This window comes from Siphateles boraxobius, unplaced genomic scaffold (genome assembly GCF_051911475.1).
Source record: "Siphateles boraxobius isolate OS27281-9 unplaced genomic scaffold, OSU_SipBor_1 2, whole genome shotgun sequence".
Lineage (NCBI taxonomy): Eukaryota > Metazoa > Chordata > Actinopteri > Cypriniformes > Leuciscidae > Siphateles > Siphateles boraxobius.
Window position 1 is genome coordinate 11,791,457 of NW_027508810.1, and position 16,472 is coordinate 11,807,928.

General features: G+C 37.8%; 1 protein-coding gene across 1 annotated transcript; it reads right to left on the reverse strand.

Moving 5' to 3' along the window:
* Window positions 1–1,942: 1,942 nt before the first annotated feature.
* cxcl14 (chemokine (C-X-C motif) ligand 14) lies at window positions 1,943–9,382 on the reverse strand. Its single transcript, XM_077235950.1, has 4 exons — window positions 9,041–9,382; window positions 7,789–7,894; window positions 5,512–5,625; window positions 1,943–2,969 (listed from the first exon to the last, which is right to left on the reverse strand). Exons 1-4 carry the CDS (start codon window positions 9,102–9,104, stop codon window positions 2,954–2,956), a joined length of 300 nt encoding a protein of 99 aa, XP_077092065.1. The 5' UTR covers window positions 9,105–9,382; the 3' UTR covers window positions 1,943–2,953.
* Between the last annotated feature and the right edge of the window lie 7,090 nt (window positions 9,383–16,472).

Here is a 16,472-nt window from a genome sequence, read left to right on the forward strand (position 1 = left end):
ACTCCCTGTTCTGTTCAGTTCTTTGCCTTGTCTCGTTTTTGTTAAGTGGTTTTGTTTGCCCTATTTTCCTGTGGATTTAATAAAGACAGTTTCTGTTAAGATATTGGAGCTGGCGTGCATATACGTACTCATATCCATTTGAGCATTTCGCCACATATGTGGAGTGAGTACTGGTAAATTACTCTGCATTCATCATTGGCCCAGCAGAGGACACCAGTTCCACCTATAACTGGACACCAGTTCCACCCTCCAGTCACCCCAATGGAGCTAAAGCCTGATTCCACCACAGACGAGGAGCCTGAGCCTGCCATGGAGAATGTGCCAGTGAGTCCCACTGAGACATATTCCGCCCCCTGGTGCCTGAGCACAACAATACGTCTAAACAGGTGCGCGAGTCGACAACAACGCCCATCAAGTGGTTCAAGTGGCCCGTCCAAGAGGGAATACTAGTGGAATTCGAGGGCTTCCCTCCCTGTGAATGTGTTTTGCTTGGCCTCAAGCAATATAATGGATGAATTAAAGGAGGTAAATACCCTTAATTCCCCTTTTACCGCTGGTCCCGCCCAGTTCTGAGTTTCCTAAGCTTCCTTTGTCTGCCCAGCCTTCCTTTCCCACCTCCTCTATAAGCAAGCATGTTCATCAGTCTTTCCTCTTTTTCAGTTCCGCGGCTCATCCACAGTTGGTTCCCTGCGTTCCGGTGGATCCGGCTCAGGTCTGCTAGTCCTCAGCTCTGCCTCAGCATGAGGATCCCCGTCTCCTCCTCCAGCCACAGAGCCCCGGACTCCACCTTGGTCCTCCGACCATACGGCTCCGCGTTGGGTCAATGCTCCCTCAGCTCCACCGTGGCCCGTCATCCCACCAATTCCACCAGGATCTCTCGTCCCACCGTCTCTGCCTGAGTACCACTACGGGATTCCTGACTTCTGGATACATTTCTGCCTTCCTTCCCTCCGGCTCCACAGTTATCCTCGGTTGCACTGGCTCCTCTGTGGCCTTCCGGATCCCCGCCTCGATCCCATGAGCCGTCAGCTCCACCTTGGCCCTCCAGACCTGCAGTGTCATCCTGGCTCTTTGTCTCTTCAGCTCATGGGTCTCCACCACGGTTGGATCCATCGCATCTCTGGTTCCATCTCCCAAGCCTCCACCATTGGGTTGGGTGCGTACTGGCAGTATTATGTTTTGTTTCATTGTGTTTGTTCCCGTCATTCTAAGTTGACCTAGTTCCCAAATATGTGTCAGTCTCATTCAGTTCACCTGTTGTTGATTGATTAACTCATTAGTTCCCTTGTTTAGTCTGGTATATATACTCCCTGTTCTGTTCTGTTTTATTTATTTTTTGTCGTTAAGTGGTTGTGTTTTCCCTATTCTCCTGTGGATTTTAATAAAGACAGTTTGTCTTTAGATGTTCTCCTTCGTCATGCATTTGTGCATGCATGATGTTATTCTAAATTCAATTCCATTTTGCTTATTCATTTGGTTAAATTGGATCATTTAAGGACAGCAGCAAAGAAAATTAGTGATATTAAATACATAAAGTATGTTAGTGTTATTTAATGTTTGGTTATTGCAGGTACTGAAAAATACTGAATCTGTTTTTGTGCAAGTGAGATGAGTAAATGCACGCTCACATTTAGTCTAGAACTACAATAACCATCATGTTTACTCAGCGCACACATCACATCTGCACTTACTCCTGATTTCTCTCAACATGGGGACAGATGTCAGTAAATAAATGGGAAAACAAAATGGATACTTTGTTGTAAATTTTAAAGTAACATGTTACTTTACTAGTTACTTTAAAAAATAATCTGATTACATAAGCACGTACAGTTTCTTAAAATGCATTACCCCAAACATCCGTTATCGGATGTTGTGCATAACCAACATCCTTGAACCAGTGAAAAAGAAGGATTTCTATATACAGTAAATAAGACAGTAAATATTTATTTAAATGTTTATTGCTGTGCTTGACGATTACACTCCTTGGACTTTAGTTGCGTTTGGTGGGTCAGTCCAAACATAAAGACTTAAAACATTTCTATTATTTACTATTTAAATAGTAAAACAACAATTCTGTGATACAATAATAATACATATGCTTCACTAATAAATTCTGAACAAGCTAGACTACAGGCAAGGTGGTCAATACACAACAAACTATTCTGTGTGCAAGAAGAGATGAGAAACATTCCATTTACCAAAAAGAAAAACACAGTCATACCAAACAATAGGTTACAAATCCTGCACACCTCAAAGTGGAGGCACATATAGTGTGCTGATAGGAGGGCCAATATTAAATAAAAAGCTTCATTTTAAACACATGAGCTACTGCAGGCCCCAAGGTTCATGTGCTCACCGCGTGACAGTACATGTCCACAGAGGAATAAAATATGTGTAAATATAAAGTAAAGGTATGATATGATTTGAATTGTTTATATTATTGAACATAGCGTCGTCTCCTTCCCCTAATAAGATATTATTTACACATCCTCTATATTTCTGTTCTTTTTATACTGTGACAACTCTAAGACCTACTTTTGACACTTGTGGATATCACAGTAGTTTCAAACCAGACAGTATCCAAATATAGTGTCAGGACCCCTTTATATGCCACAACACAATAAATCAGACCAAAAACCGATGCTTCAGAAAACATTACACGATGCAAAATGTAATGATCACTTCTTATAGATGGCGCTGATTCACAGAAACGTTTATCTGCCATAACTGCACATTTGGCTCATAATTACACTGTATAAGAAACATTTTCGTATGACTATACATTATTCCACATTGATATAACTTAATAAAATGGACTGATGTGCTTTATTATAAGCTTGTCTTGTATATGCTTTGTCATGCTTTGAAAAAATTGGTCCTCTGGTCATCCACAGTTCACTGGTAGTGCTGTGCATCCCACAACGGTTTCAGCCTCGTGAATAATGTAGAGCGATTAGGCCTCGTACACCCTACAAAGGGACGAGAAACAAACATTTGTGAGGGGTTATACTGGCCTTTTTAAAGATGCATAAATTATTTTTTGTCTGTTGTGCTGTCAAATATGCCAGTAGTTTCGGGATTATAGTGACTCCTACTGGTGTGGAGTCTTCATCTCATGTGAGTGTACATGGTTTTAAAGTCAGCCTGAAACAGAAACAGTCTTTTCTTCCTTATTAGGGGCTTTCGCACCAGGTAGTTATAGGAGCTCAGTTATAGGAACAGGCCACCAAGGCAGTCCCCAAATAAAAATTTTTCCCAGTAGGGCCATTTTCCTATTTATATAAAGGACACTGATCGGAGATATGTTTTTTTTTTTTGTGGGTCATGGGTTTATGCGAAAGTTATGCTATTGAAATAGCAAAAAGGAAGGCTAAGAGACGAAATGATGACAACTAGCCGTGCTACGTACATATCATAGAGGCTGAGAAAAGAACACACGAACCCATTAGCTTTCTGTGTGTTTGTGTCTAATTGCTGTTTTTTATATTCATGGAGTTAGTTCGTGGAGTAAGTAGATGTTAACTGTGTGATCACACGGCATATTAAAAAAATGGCAGGTGCTGGTGTTACGTATGGCATGCGGTCAGCCAATCAGCGTACACTTACGGCACTGGTAGTTCGTATAATGCTGGGTTAGACCCTACTCTGAAGTAAAAGCTAATTTAGTCCCTCCAAATGGCATTCCTATGACTAAAATCGTTCCTAGATCCTAAGGTGTGAACAAGCCAAATAGCGGCTACTTCTGCCAATGTTTGCTGGTGTGAAAGCCCCTATTGTGATGTATACCTGAGTGAAAATGTATACTAAACACTATAAACACTGTATTATTTATAATAAACACTGCAGCATAAAAGAAATATGTCAGTTATGATTTCACGGTGACTGTAAACATATTTTTCAAGAGTATCATTTAATTTCCTCTTAAAGCTTCAGTAGGTAGCTATTGTAAACAAATATTTGTTAAAACTGTGATTATGTCCTGACAGTAGAATATGAGACAGATAATCTGTGAAAAAATCAAGCTCCTCTGGCTCCTCCCTGTGGTCCTATTGCCATTTGCAGAAATACACCGCTCCCGGTCAGCAACAACCAATCAGAGCCAGGAGGAATGTCTTAGCAGTGTCAATCACGCTCGTGTACGCACTGATCACCCCTCTCTTGCACAGCGCGAGCGCGTACCGTCGTTCGTGACTCTCCTGTTCAAACTCGTTCATCCAAATGAACAAATCTTTTTTCGAGTCATTTCGTTCATTCAACGAACGAAATGACTCGAAAAAAGATTTGTTCATTTTGAATGAGTCTTTTTCTGAGTCATTTCATTCATTCAATGAACGAAATGACTCGAAAAAAGATTTGTTCATTTTGATGAACGAGTTCGAACAGGAGATTCACGAACGTGCATCACAGAACAGAGCAAGGCGAGCATTTGTGCTTATAAAACTTAAAGGTTTTTATTTATTTTTGAAATGACCGATCGTTTCACTAGATAAGACCCTTATTCATCGTCTGGTATCGTTTAAAACCCTTTGAAGCTGCACTGAAACTGTCATTTGGTCCTTGAAATGTTTGTGTCCTATTGAAGTCAATTCTATGGAGAAAAAGCCAGGAATGTTTTCATCAAAAACCTTAATTTCTTTTCGACTGAAGAAAGAAAGACATGGACATCTTGGATGACATGGGGGTGAGTAAATTATCAGCAAAAGTTTTTTTTAAAGTGAACTAATCCTTTAACGTTATCTTACTAGCTATTTATAACTTATAGAAAGAGTGCAACGTTATAAAGTTACATGTATTGCAAAATACATAATGATTTGAGGACCAAGCTTGTAGTCAAAGTATGGGCAGGCCATAGTCAATGTAAAGCATATTGTTGATGTTTCGTCCCTATTAGTGAATGTTCCATAACTGTTTAAAATCCGCCGTCATCGGTGGTCCTGCTTACTAGCCTGCGCGTTCACGGCAGGCTCCGCTGTGGGGGAGGAGCTGTGGGGGAGGAGCTGTGGGGGAGGAGCTGTAGCGTAGCAGAGAGCAAGGGGGTTGGACCTGTAAGTTGTGCTTGTTCAAACTTTCAGGCTAAGTCAACATTTTCTCAAAACTCCCTACTGCAGCTTTAATAAAACCTTTTTAATAAAGAACAAAAAACCTTCAAAGTCAACATAAAATCAAAATTGCTTATCTTATTGTACACAAAAAGTGCATTTAATTTCAATAATAATAATAAAAAGTTTGTCTATAATTTTTAATCAAACTATAATAACTTTGCTCTTCCTCTGAAAGAGCTTTCCTTTTCAACTGACGATGCAAATTGCTCTTATTCTTTCCCTTTGCAACAACCACAACCATCCATCTCACTGAATATCTGTTTAATATTTAACTTTGGAAAATTTTCATTTTATATGAGTAATTTGGGTTTGAAACTGTTTTTGACTTCGCTGTGCTGGAGGTCATCGTGTATATCAATGTAGAAGCGATGTTTCAGATCTCATGACATCGTCTGCTGCTGAACGATACCTGTGTTTGTCCTTCCAGATTTTGAACCACTTGACAAGGTTCTTAGTGCTCTGGAGTCTGGGGTGCAGGCAATACTCCTGACCTTTGAAACGGGACACATTCTCCATGGTGACACTATAAACACATGGGGAAAATTATGGATGAGTGGATGGGAGGGGAAGATGGGTAAACAGGATGAGACAAGGGGAAATCATTAGTCAAACAGCAACACATTATGCATGGAATTTCATCCATCATCATTTTTGTTAATAAATGTATGTAACACTGTACGAATTAGAGATTTTAGAAAAATCATCACTCAAATTATTAGTAGATGGTAGAAAATAGACATCCAAACAAAACGTTCTGAGGTGAATCATCATGACCACAGAATGCTCTGCTGAACACGTGACCAGTAAACAAAAAACAAACAAAAAAAAGCAGAATTCAATTCAAATTCTCCTATTGAGATGTTTACCACATTGCTGGAGTCACTGAATCACGCTGACCAAGAGTCCCTAGTCTTTTTTTCTTGATTTTCCTTTGACTTTATTATTCACCTGTGCAGCCAAAAGAACATGTTTGTTGTCTCTAAACTCACAGGAGCTCTTGTGAGACTGGAGAAGCTTCTAGAATGTTAAACTCACACTCAGAATCCAGTGCCATTTACTGGAGAGAAGGGACATTCTCAGCACAATCCACTGGGTTTGTTTTTTTCTGAGGTCAGAGCTCACAAATGCAAATCCAGACAAATGAGCTAAATGGCCACGGATTGTTAGCAAAAACTTTGAGGTTAAAATAAACCTGAGTGAGCCAATCTAATAAATGCAGAATTGTTTCTTTTTTTGTAAAAGGATAACAAAAAAGTTGATATGTAAAATATATTTCTGCACTAAATATTAATTATATACAGTAGGTTTAGGCTATAATTACATAATATTACATAATCTTCAAATGATTACAACAGTACAGCACTTGAATCAAGAATGTCTGTGCACTTCAAGGAATAAAGCAAATAATAAGTTTCACATTCGACCACTTTGATTTGAAATTCACAGTTTAGAGCAACATTTCTGGATCTAAACTACTCCAGTCTCTCTCTCTCTCTCTCTCTCTCTCTCTCTCTCTCTCTCTCTCTCTCTCTCTCTCTCTCTCTCTCTCTCTCTCTCTCTCTCTCTCTCTCTCTCTCTCTCTCTCTCTCTCTCTCTCTCTCTCTCTCTCTCTCTGATCCATGTTACAAGATTTTATTGCAATAAATATTTAATTTTACAAATAAGAACGTTGTAATGCTTGATTGAATTTCAGAATATTCCCACAACCTTACTACACTGAAACAAAAATTATTTTCATGATTTATCACAAACTTAGCTTTTGTCAAATCAACTTGTATAATTAATGTGGTTCAGAAAACATAATTATTTTAGTTTCTGTTTATCAAACCAATTGCCTTTGTTGTATTAACTTAATTTTTTTATTTCAATGAACTCAATTTTAAGGTAACCAGGTAACTTACTTTTTTAAGTTAAACCAACAATCATTTTTAAAGTGTAGAAATCTCCAGCTCTGTAAATGCACTGCAATACCTAATATGAGCAGCAGATGGAGCAATAATGTATAGTGATGTTGACAATAAAAAAGACAAGCTTATCACAAACACAAGTTTGCTTTACATCGGCTAAATCACGCTTGGATCTTATAGGCTTCATGGACAGAATACATTGTCATAACATAACCACGCTGAGTAATTTTGAGTCTATATTGACTAAGCTCTCTCCTACGCTGCAAGTGCGCCACTAAATTGTCATACGCATCCTCCTGGAAAATCCAGCTAAAACATCTTCTGTTGGCAGCTAATTGTGTTGGATATTTGGCTGATCTAAGATGGTGATTTATGTTCATTATCTAGTCTAAATTGTTTTGGTGGCCAATCAGCTGCATTACCAGACAGCTACAGCCTGGTTCGAGCTGGTTGAACTGGTCGGGACTGGATTGAGCTGGATGACCATGCTTGACCTTTCAAGCAGGTTCTGAAGCAGATGGCACTTTATTTTTTTATTTATTTTTACAGCAATGACAATTGCTTAACGTCTACACACATGCTTGAAATGGCTCTCCTCTACATTATTCATTTCTTTGCAAAATCTTATTATTAAACTAGTCCATCAAAGCCCATAAGAAATATTACTGTTTCTTATCCAGTTATCTAACCTATTTCAATTGGAAGTCATAAATATAGTAACACAATTACGTTACAGACCCAAAACAAGGAAATAAAAGATAGATATTTTTCCAACTCACAATATCATCTTTTCTTGGCAGTACGGATGTTTAGGCTTGATCTCCAGCTTTTGTACATCTTTGTACCGGATCTTCGGGCCTTTTCTTGTGCATCTGCACTTGTATGCTAAGAAATGAATAAAAAGGCAAGGTTTAGTCTTGAGAAAAACCATGCAGTAGACAGGTGAGTCTCAAAAACAACAACAACAACAACTGTCAAGAGATTTCTGGTTCATTTTGCACCCAAAAATTATATTTGAAAAGAAAAGAGAATAGAAAGAACAGTATAATTGCATAAAGAAAGTGGAACGTGTGTACACACAGAAAAATTTAAAACCAAATTGAATGTGTCATACTTATACATGTGCTTCTTTAATAAAATGTTATTACAAATATAAGAACAAAATATATTTTTATAAACAAATTAATTGTTACTAATATTCATGTGATTTATTTAAAATGTAAAGTAAGTACTACAACTGTTTAATATGCATGGTACTTTTAGGCAATGACTTTCATATTAAAGAGAATGTATTTTTTTTATTTGCAATAAAGTAATGCGAATTTGTGAGGGAAATGAAAACAGCCATAATTCTTGTTTAGTTTGTGTTGTGAAATGTGACATGGACATTTCTTCCTGAGATGCTTTCTGACAGGTTCCAGTATTCTCTAACTTTTAAACACTTGCAAAACTGAACTGACAAACGAGGTTGTGCAAAATCAACAAACAGCACATCACTGCCGTGGTGATTCATTAAAGTGGCATTTTCTGTTTTCACTCTCTTTCAACCCTTTGGCTAAGAGGCAGGTGAGCTGCTGAAAGACGTGTGACCCACATCTAAACCCTCATCAATCTTCTCATCTCCATTCAGCATCATCTCAGGACAGAAGCCAACAAGACTCATCAAGCAGCAACACAAAGAGCCACTATTTACTATCACTGGCCAAGTTTTGCTAGTTAGAATGAACTAGACTGTCTCAGAAAAGAAGAGATGTTTGATAGTTGCACCAACATGCGCTGTTATTCTGCGGGAAAAGTTGTAAACATTTGATAGAACAATATATATATATATATATATATATATATATATATATATATATATATATATATATATATATATTTGTTAAATACTAAAACCATGTAGGCTACTCTTCACTCTGGATAAAAGCTAAAACATTGAATTCTGTATTGGTATAGGCAACACATATTCGCAAACTCAATGAATAAACATAACTTTAAAAAAAAACAAAAAAAAACATCACACACACTCACCCTCTGTATTGAGTGAATAAACGGCGATCACCAGCAAAAGTAAAGCGGCCGTAGAGCGATTCATCCCAGATAGTTGGTTGAGAACCTCCAGCAGCAGCCTCCGGTCTGTTTGTACCACTCAAATCCAATAATCGAGATCCTCAAACAGTGTGAGTTTGATGATAAACCCGGTCTCTGTCTCTTTGATGTCAGTAGCAGGTTGAAAGTGCTCCGCGAGACGTCAGGCACAGCGTTGCACGCGCTCTTTAAATCTGATGAGACGCTCTCGGGCGCGCTGAGCTTCTATAAACACACGCTCGAGCGCCTCATTGATATGCAGAGCCCGCCGACGAATTAACTGTGGCTGTGTCTCCAATCCAAGCGAGTTGCCCTCCTAGACAGCATTTTTGGGCCGTGTGGACGCAGTCGAGGCTATCTAGGTAAGCAGCTCTCTAGGTTTTAAGACACGGTCCATATCCCCAGTGACAAAGAGATACAATTGAGTTATAAAGTTTATTAGTAGAGTCTGTATGTTGTCAGGGGAGATAATTGCATTGGCTTTCATGCCTTTTAAGACTCACTTAATTTGCTCTCATTGATTCTTGCTCATGAATAAGACTCAGTTTAGCACTCTTTCTCTCTGTTAGAGTCTTTAGTAGAAGAGTTCTGTCTTTAGAGAATCTTTAGACCTAAATGCAAAACATTCGCCTTTAACTTCTTGGGCAGTTTAAAGAAATTAGGCAAGTCTTTTTGAGTCCTCAATAAGAAAAATTAAACCTGTGTATAAATACTGTTTTTAATCTTTTTTTAAGTATTACAGAATTCTTAAATGTTAAAATAGCTTCCAATAGATATTGTTGACAATGATAATAGTTTTATAATATACATAATTATTTTATGAATGATTCACCAAGCAGTAGGCTACAAAGAAGGTTGCAGTCAGTGCTTTTTTTTTTGCTTCTTGGGGTTTGTGTAAAACCTCTTATACACTGTCAAAAAATTATATGATCAATAAGTTATGATAACAAGTTTTTACATTGCTTTAACTCGTCAAAATAAGTAGCCCAATATAAGCAATATTGAACTTTTTTATAACTTAGCCTATACAAGATTCAGTTTAATGTAATTTAAGTTGAAATGACTTAAACATCCAAGTTGATTGTGCTTCAAAATTTCATATTTGTACTTATATAATGTCATCACTGGCATTTTCTTTTGTAACTTAATTACAATGAAAGAAAAAAACAGCAATTGCTATGGCATCTATTTATTCACAGTATCTACTTTATATATATATATATATATATATATATATATATATATATATATATATATAAAATTTCATACATGTTCATGAATTCATGAACTTCTGAAAGGTTTAAAAGACAGTCAGCAAACATTTTTTTGAATATGAAAATTCTATATTTGCATATTGCACCATACAGAGACATGCAAAGGGAGTTTCTCTGTATGTCAGACAGGTTCAGTCAATAAGCAACCCTGTCTGAGCTGTTTGTATTATACAATATAGCTATAGTTGCTGACCTATTTTATTTACTTAATTTATATTAAATTATTCTCTAAAAATATATAGCACTGAGTAAAACTATAGATATTGTTGTCAGCACTGGTTTGGCTTTGTAAATGATACCCCTGAGAAGACTGTTTCTGGTTCCCCCCTCATGCATGGATGATTGGAGGGTATAAAGCAAACCATCTGAATACCTGTGTCTGTGGAGAAGAGCCTCATCCCAGCTGTCATCAGTCGTGCCTCACTCCATTTCATGTCCGTCTGTGTTCGATCCAAAGGTCCAGGAGAACTGAAAAGCATGAAATTAATGTGAAGCTGCCCTTCATTCTGTCTGACTGGACGTAATAGAGACTTAATGGTAATAGACAATATCGATGCCCCTCTTTAACCCAAATCAACTGAAATTGTCATGTGCATTTATGTTGTCAGTCATACAAAAAACAGGCAGCTATATCTATATTTTTATTGTTAATGTCATAATACCGAGATTGTCCGTTCAGGGAGAAAAGGAAAAAGCACTGAAAAATCAAAATGGAATATAAAGTTATTGCAAATAAATTCACTGAACAGCCTTGTGCTAACAAATGGATGCTGGATCTCTTTACCATAACGACTTATAATAACCAATTTGACAACGACAAAGTGTCCACTATACACAAATTGTCACAATACTTTTTTCTTCATTTTGAACTGTATTGTTTTATCATTAAAACGTAAAATATTTTGAAATATTAAGCTTTTAAAGTGTGTTATATTTTGTTAAAACACAAGCCGCTTGATATTTTAGCAATGACATTTAGTGATAAGATCAGCATAAGAGTCCAAATACTTTTGGAGCTGAACAGACTTAACCATCAATCACCAATAAAACATTTTAACTGGTGAATACCTCTATATACTGTACAGTATAAGCAATAAGAAGGTTACCTAAATAAGGAGGTAACATGCACAGAAGGGTCTGGTGTGGTAAATCAGTGGGTGATCTAAAATAAACATACCCAGTTCTAAAGGCAGCTTTAATGAATCGTCCCAGCCACATGCTGGAAACAATGCGAAACACTCCCAATTGATCACCTTCCTCCATTATAAAAGGACCTGACTGGCCCTCAACAAAATGAAGCTCATTCCAGCCAAGCATATTGGAGCAATTACTTTTGGTATGTTTATAAGACCCTTCTAGACCAAAGGACATTTTTTGCATACAGTCCATCCTCCTTCTCTTGGAAAAATGTTTGTTTGCAACAGCGATAGAGAGAGAGAGAGATTCATAAGGGTCACTGAGATTTACCACAGCTGATAATTCCTTAGTCATTATATAATCATTTGGGAAAGGGAAATGCATAGATCAGTGGTTCTGGTGGATCGCGAGTCTGTTCTGAAAGGGTTGTGGACAGTACGGGGAAAATTCTTCTAAATACAAATAACTAAACATGTAATTCAGCAAAATAATCAGGCTGAAAAACTCTTAATCTCTTCCCATATCATTCACTGGCATCAAAGGATGCATTAGCGTCCAAACAATCTCTAAAGTATTTTGGCTCATATTCATCTTCCTCATTTGATAGAATCGAACTAGGCAGAATGGACATGTTGTGCAATATGCCCTCATTCTCAAAAACAGTTTACAAAAGGTATAAATACAGTTCTCTTAAAAACAAGGATAAACATGGTTTTGTGCAGTGAATTATTGGCTGTTGGGAGCATTATAAGAACCCAAATTCAAGAGACATTTAGAAACCTATTAATACATTTTTAAAAAAATGTAAAGTACATTTATGCTTACTTTTTGAACAATTTTAGTACTGTGATGGACCACCACTTGTAAAATTTAGGTTTTGAAGCAAAACGAGATTAGAATGAGTTATGTTTTAACAAGATAAGGGCCTTTGATTGAATGCAATAGCGTGACTATGAAAGTATTTTATTTTTCCCCACACACAGGCCCATTTGACTTTATAGTTATTCTTTCATTAACTAATGCATTCAGATAAAACCTTCATGTCTTTGTTGCATGATTATATAGTATATGCACTGCATATCAGCACCAAATCTCTGCTGTTAAAAGGGAAGCACCGTAACATGACAAAGCATATATCAGCATGTCAACAAGCATTAAAACGGCTCCTTTTTTCTTGCCCAGGCATGTGAAAACTGCTGCCGCAGAAGGGTGGTGTTTGTAATTACACGTAATGATTTTAAGTCAGGTTAGCCGATGGCCAGCGGGGTCTCAGATTCTTCATGTTTACGTGCTCCGTTAGAGAACATGCTGGATAATCGCTGTGTAAAATTCCACTATACTAGTTTAAATGTCCTGGAGGAATCAAAGGAATGCCTGTGTTAAATAACATGCAAATTGAAGCCTATATACTGGATAAGACTGAGAATACCTAAACAGGAGACACAGAAGATGTATTTGACTTGCAGTATCGCAAATAATTTGACTTCATAACAGTTTATTTTAGAGAGAACAATTTACACTTTAGTTGTAGAATAATTGTCCCAACATTGACATATAAACAGAAGCATTGGAACATACCAGAATCCTTCAGAGTCGATCTGTTCAGCATTAAACAAGCGGAGATGTTGGACGCATCCAGACAAGTTTCTGTACACCTCAGTCCATCTCTGTATTCTTCTTCAAGAGCCTGGTTTCAGTGAGTAAATAAATGTGATGAGAACACTAATCTATATAATCTGATAATGTTACATGACGCTGTCTTTGGAGCTTGCTGATCTTCATCACATATCTGTGGTGGAATGGAAATTTTCATAGGCAGGTTCGTTGTTGTGCTTGTATAAGTTTCTTCATCACCGAACAAATAAAAAAAAAGGATCTTAATTACCATCAGAGACAGGTTAAACAGTGTTTGAAATCCCTTTAATATCATTAGTTGTTCATAAATCCAACCTAACCTGTTGACAATAACAACACACACACAATCCATAACAAGTCAGTCCAGTTCCATTTTAATAATGTGATATTTCTTGATGTGCACACTAGTCAAATCATATAAATTCACAAGGCACATTTGACGTGCTGCATAATGGAATAAATCAAACTCATACTACTACAATAAGACAAAGTGCTGCAAATATGCTCTCGAACAATTCAACACAACAGAACTATTCACACTCAAAAGGCTAGGACATCAAACAGGATTTTAATATGTAATAGTACTGGAGTATCAAATGCAGAGGTATATCTATTGCCTCCTGGAAGCAACAGAGAAATCATGATCACCTTTAAACTTTAATCAGGACCGTGAAGTGGACAGAAGTAATTGCTTTGATGATTTATGACAGCCAGAGGTATATTAATTGAAAAGGTTGGAAATAAAAAGTGGCACCAAACCTAGACATTCAAAGACACAAATAAACAAATTGTATAATGAACTTGTAGTAAAGATAGGCCAGTTTTATTAAACGATTTATCGTGTTATTGGTGCCAGACAGGATCCTGGCAATTGTATTTTGGGCAGGTGAAATTGAGATGAATGACAGATTCTCATTTACTGTACAGCGATAATTAAATGAAAGGTTTTAATTTAGTAGAAGCCCTGAGGTAGAAGAGCTACATTTCACAACATAATTATTTTGTTGTACTTTAAGTTATATTGCACTAATAGGCAATTTTGCCTAAATAGCTAACTAACTAACTAAATGAATTAATACATTTATATAAATATACAAATAAATAAAAGTGCCCAATACAGAACCATGGAGAACCCTGAAAGGGATAGAGACCAAAGTAGAAGAGAGGTTGTAGAAGAGAAAATGTTCCATATTTAAGTAGAAAGAAAACAACTTTTGAGCAGGGCTTGCTTGAGATGAGTGAAGTGAAATTAAAAATTAAAACTTTTACAACAATACCTTCCCTTATATAAGTTACATAAAAAAAATAAGTACAATGTAGTTATTGTGCTCATATTGTATTTCAAAACACCTTTTCATCTATTGGGGTGGGATACAAGTAGGTTGGGGACAGGTTTGGTGGTATGCGTAGATGTAAGGGTGGGTTGAGGTTTAAACAGTGTAATTATTGATGTAATTACAGAAAAAGTAATTACAGCTGTAATTACATGCAGGTATTTAAAAAAAAAAATATATATAAGTGCATTGTATCAAATTCTGTTAGTACATTATGGACACTTAATATAAAGTGGGACCAAAAAAGTTTATTCAAGTGTGCAATTAGTATACTTCTTTTAAACTAAAAAATAAGTATATATTCAGTCTACTTTTTATGTACTTTTCAGAAATATACTTTATGTAGTACTTCTCAGAAATATACTTTGCATTATACATTTATTCATTTAGCAGATGCTTTTATCCAAAGCGACTTACAAATGAGAACAAGAGAAGCAGTTAACCTAACAGTAGGACGACAATATGTAAGTGCTATAACCCCTCTCAGTTTAATCTAACGCAGTCCCCTTTTCTTTTCTTTTTTTAAATAAATAAAAATAGAATAGAAGAGAAAGTGTTAGTATTACAGGATCAACTGCTGCCGAAAAAGATTTGTCTTCAGCAGTTTCTTGAAAGTGGCTACGGACTCAGCAGCTCTGGTTGAGTTAGGCAGATCATTCCACCAGCAGGGAACAGTCATAGTAAAGGTCCGAGAAACAGATTTTGTGCCTCTTTTGAGACGGTACCACAAGAAGACATTCGCTTGCAGAGCGCAAGTTTCTAGATGGCACATAAGTCTGAAGTAATGAGTTTAGGTAAAAGGGAGCAGAGCCAGTGGTTGTTCTGTAGGCAAACATCAGTTACTTGAATTTAATGCGAGTGGCAACTGGCAACCAGTGCAATTTTGTGAGGTGAGGAGTGACGTGTGCTCTCTTCGGCTCATTAAAGATGATACTATATACTCCACACTATATATTTATATATACAAGGTATATACACTTATACTGACAGAAGAGTCTATATTTGTCCTATATCCTACTTGTATTCAATCTTTTGATCGAGATATATGCTACTTAAAACTTTTAATCAATAAAATTTTCTTGTTTAAAAAGATGATTACATAATTGCCAACCAATATTTTCAAACATGATCAATTTCATACATTTTCCGAGGGTGAAATATGATATGATATGATAATAAAGTAAGTGAATTGTAAAGTATTTCTCTTTATTTGAATAACTACTCAATCCTACCTTACATATTAATACGGGTCCTGTGTGCACCTGTGTGCAGGTTGCACCTGTGTTTCGTTTTGGACGAAAGATCCTCGTCTCCCCCCTAAGGTCTGGGAATTCTCTTCTGTCCCGACGGGCAGAGCTTACAAAGCCTGTGGGTAAGCCGCCTCCTCTTTGCATGCCATGGCGTTGCTACAGGTCTATCAGGCCAGGGCCCTCATGGACATGTACGAGGGTAGCCCAGACCGTGCGCTCATAGGTGAGCTCCGCACTGCAGCCGACCTCGCCCTCCAGGGCACGAGCGTTGTGGCATGCGCGATCGGTCTGGCGATGTCCACTTTAGTGGTCCAGGAGTGCCATCGTTGGCGCAGCCTGGTTGATATGGCGGATGCCGACAAGGTTCAGTTCCTGCCCAACAGTTCTCTGCTGCCCAAGCATCCTGCCCCAGTGGCCTGCTGCTGCCTCCACCCCGCCGCCGGTGGCTCCCCGGAGTCCAGCAGTACCTGACTCAAAAGAAAGAGCAAATTCCTCTGTTCCTGGGTCCCAAGAGGGCCAGACTGGCGGTGTGCGACCCTCTAAAAGCCTTGCACCCCTCAGCCCCCTCTTGTGTCGCCAGCCGGCACCTAGATGCGTTCGAGGACCCGGTCATCCACCTTGTCACGCATCCCCTGCCTTCCAGTGGAGTCAAGTAAGTGTTGCACTGCACACTCAGACCTCGCTTCGGGCCGCCCTCGGGCCTCTCGAGCTGCACCTCGCTGCCCCACCGTGGGTACGTCTGTGG

Coding starts and splice junctions, on each gene's coding strand:
- cxcl14 (XM_077235950.1), bottom strand. CDS start 9,104: ATGAATCGCTCTACGGCCGCTTTACTTTTGCTGGTGATCGCCGTTTAT. Junction 7,895..9,040: donor TTATTCACTCAATACAGAGG/GTGAGTGTGTGT, acceptor TTCATTTCTTAG/CATACAAGTGCAGATGCACA. Junction 5,626..7,788: donor TGCCAAGAAAAGATGATATT/GTGAGTTGGAAA, acceptor ATGTGTTTATAG/TGTCACCATGGAGAATGTGT.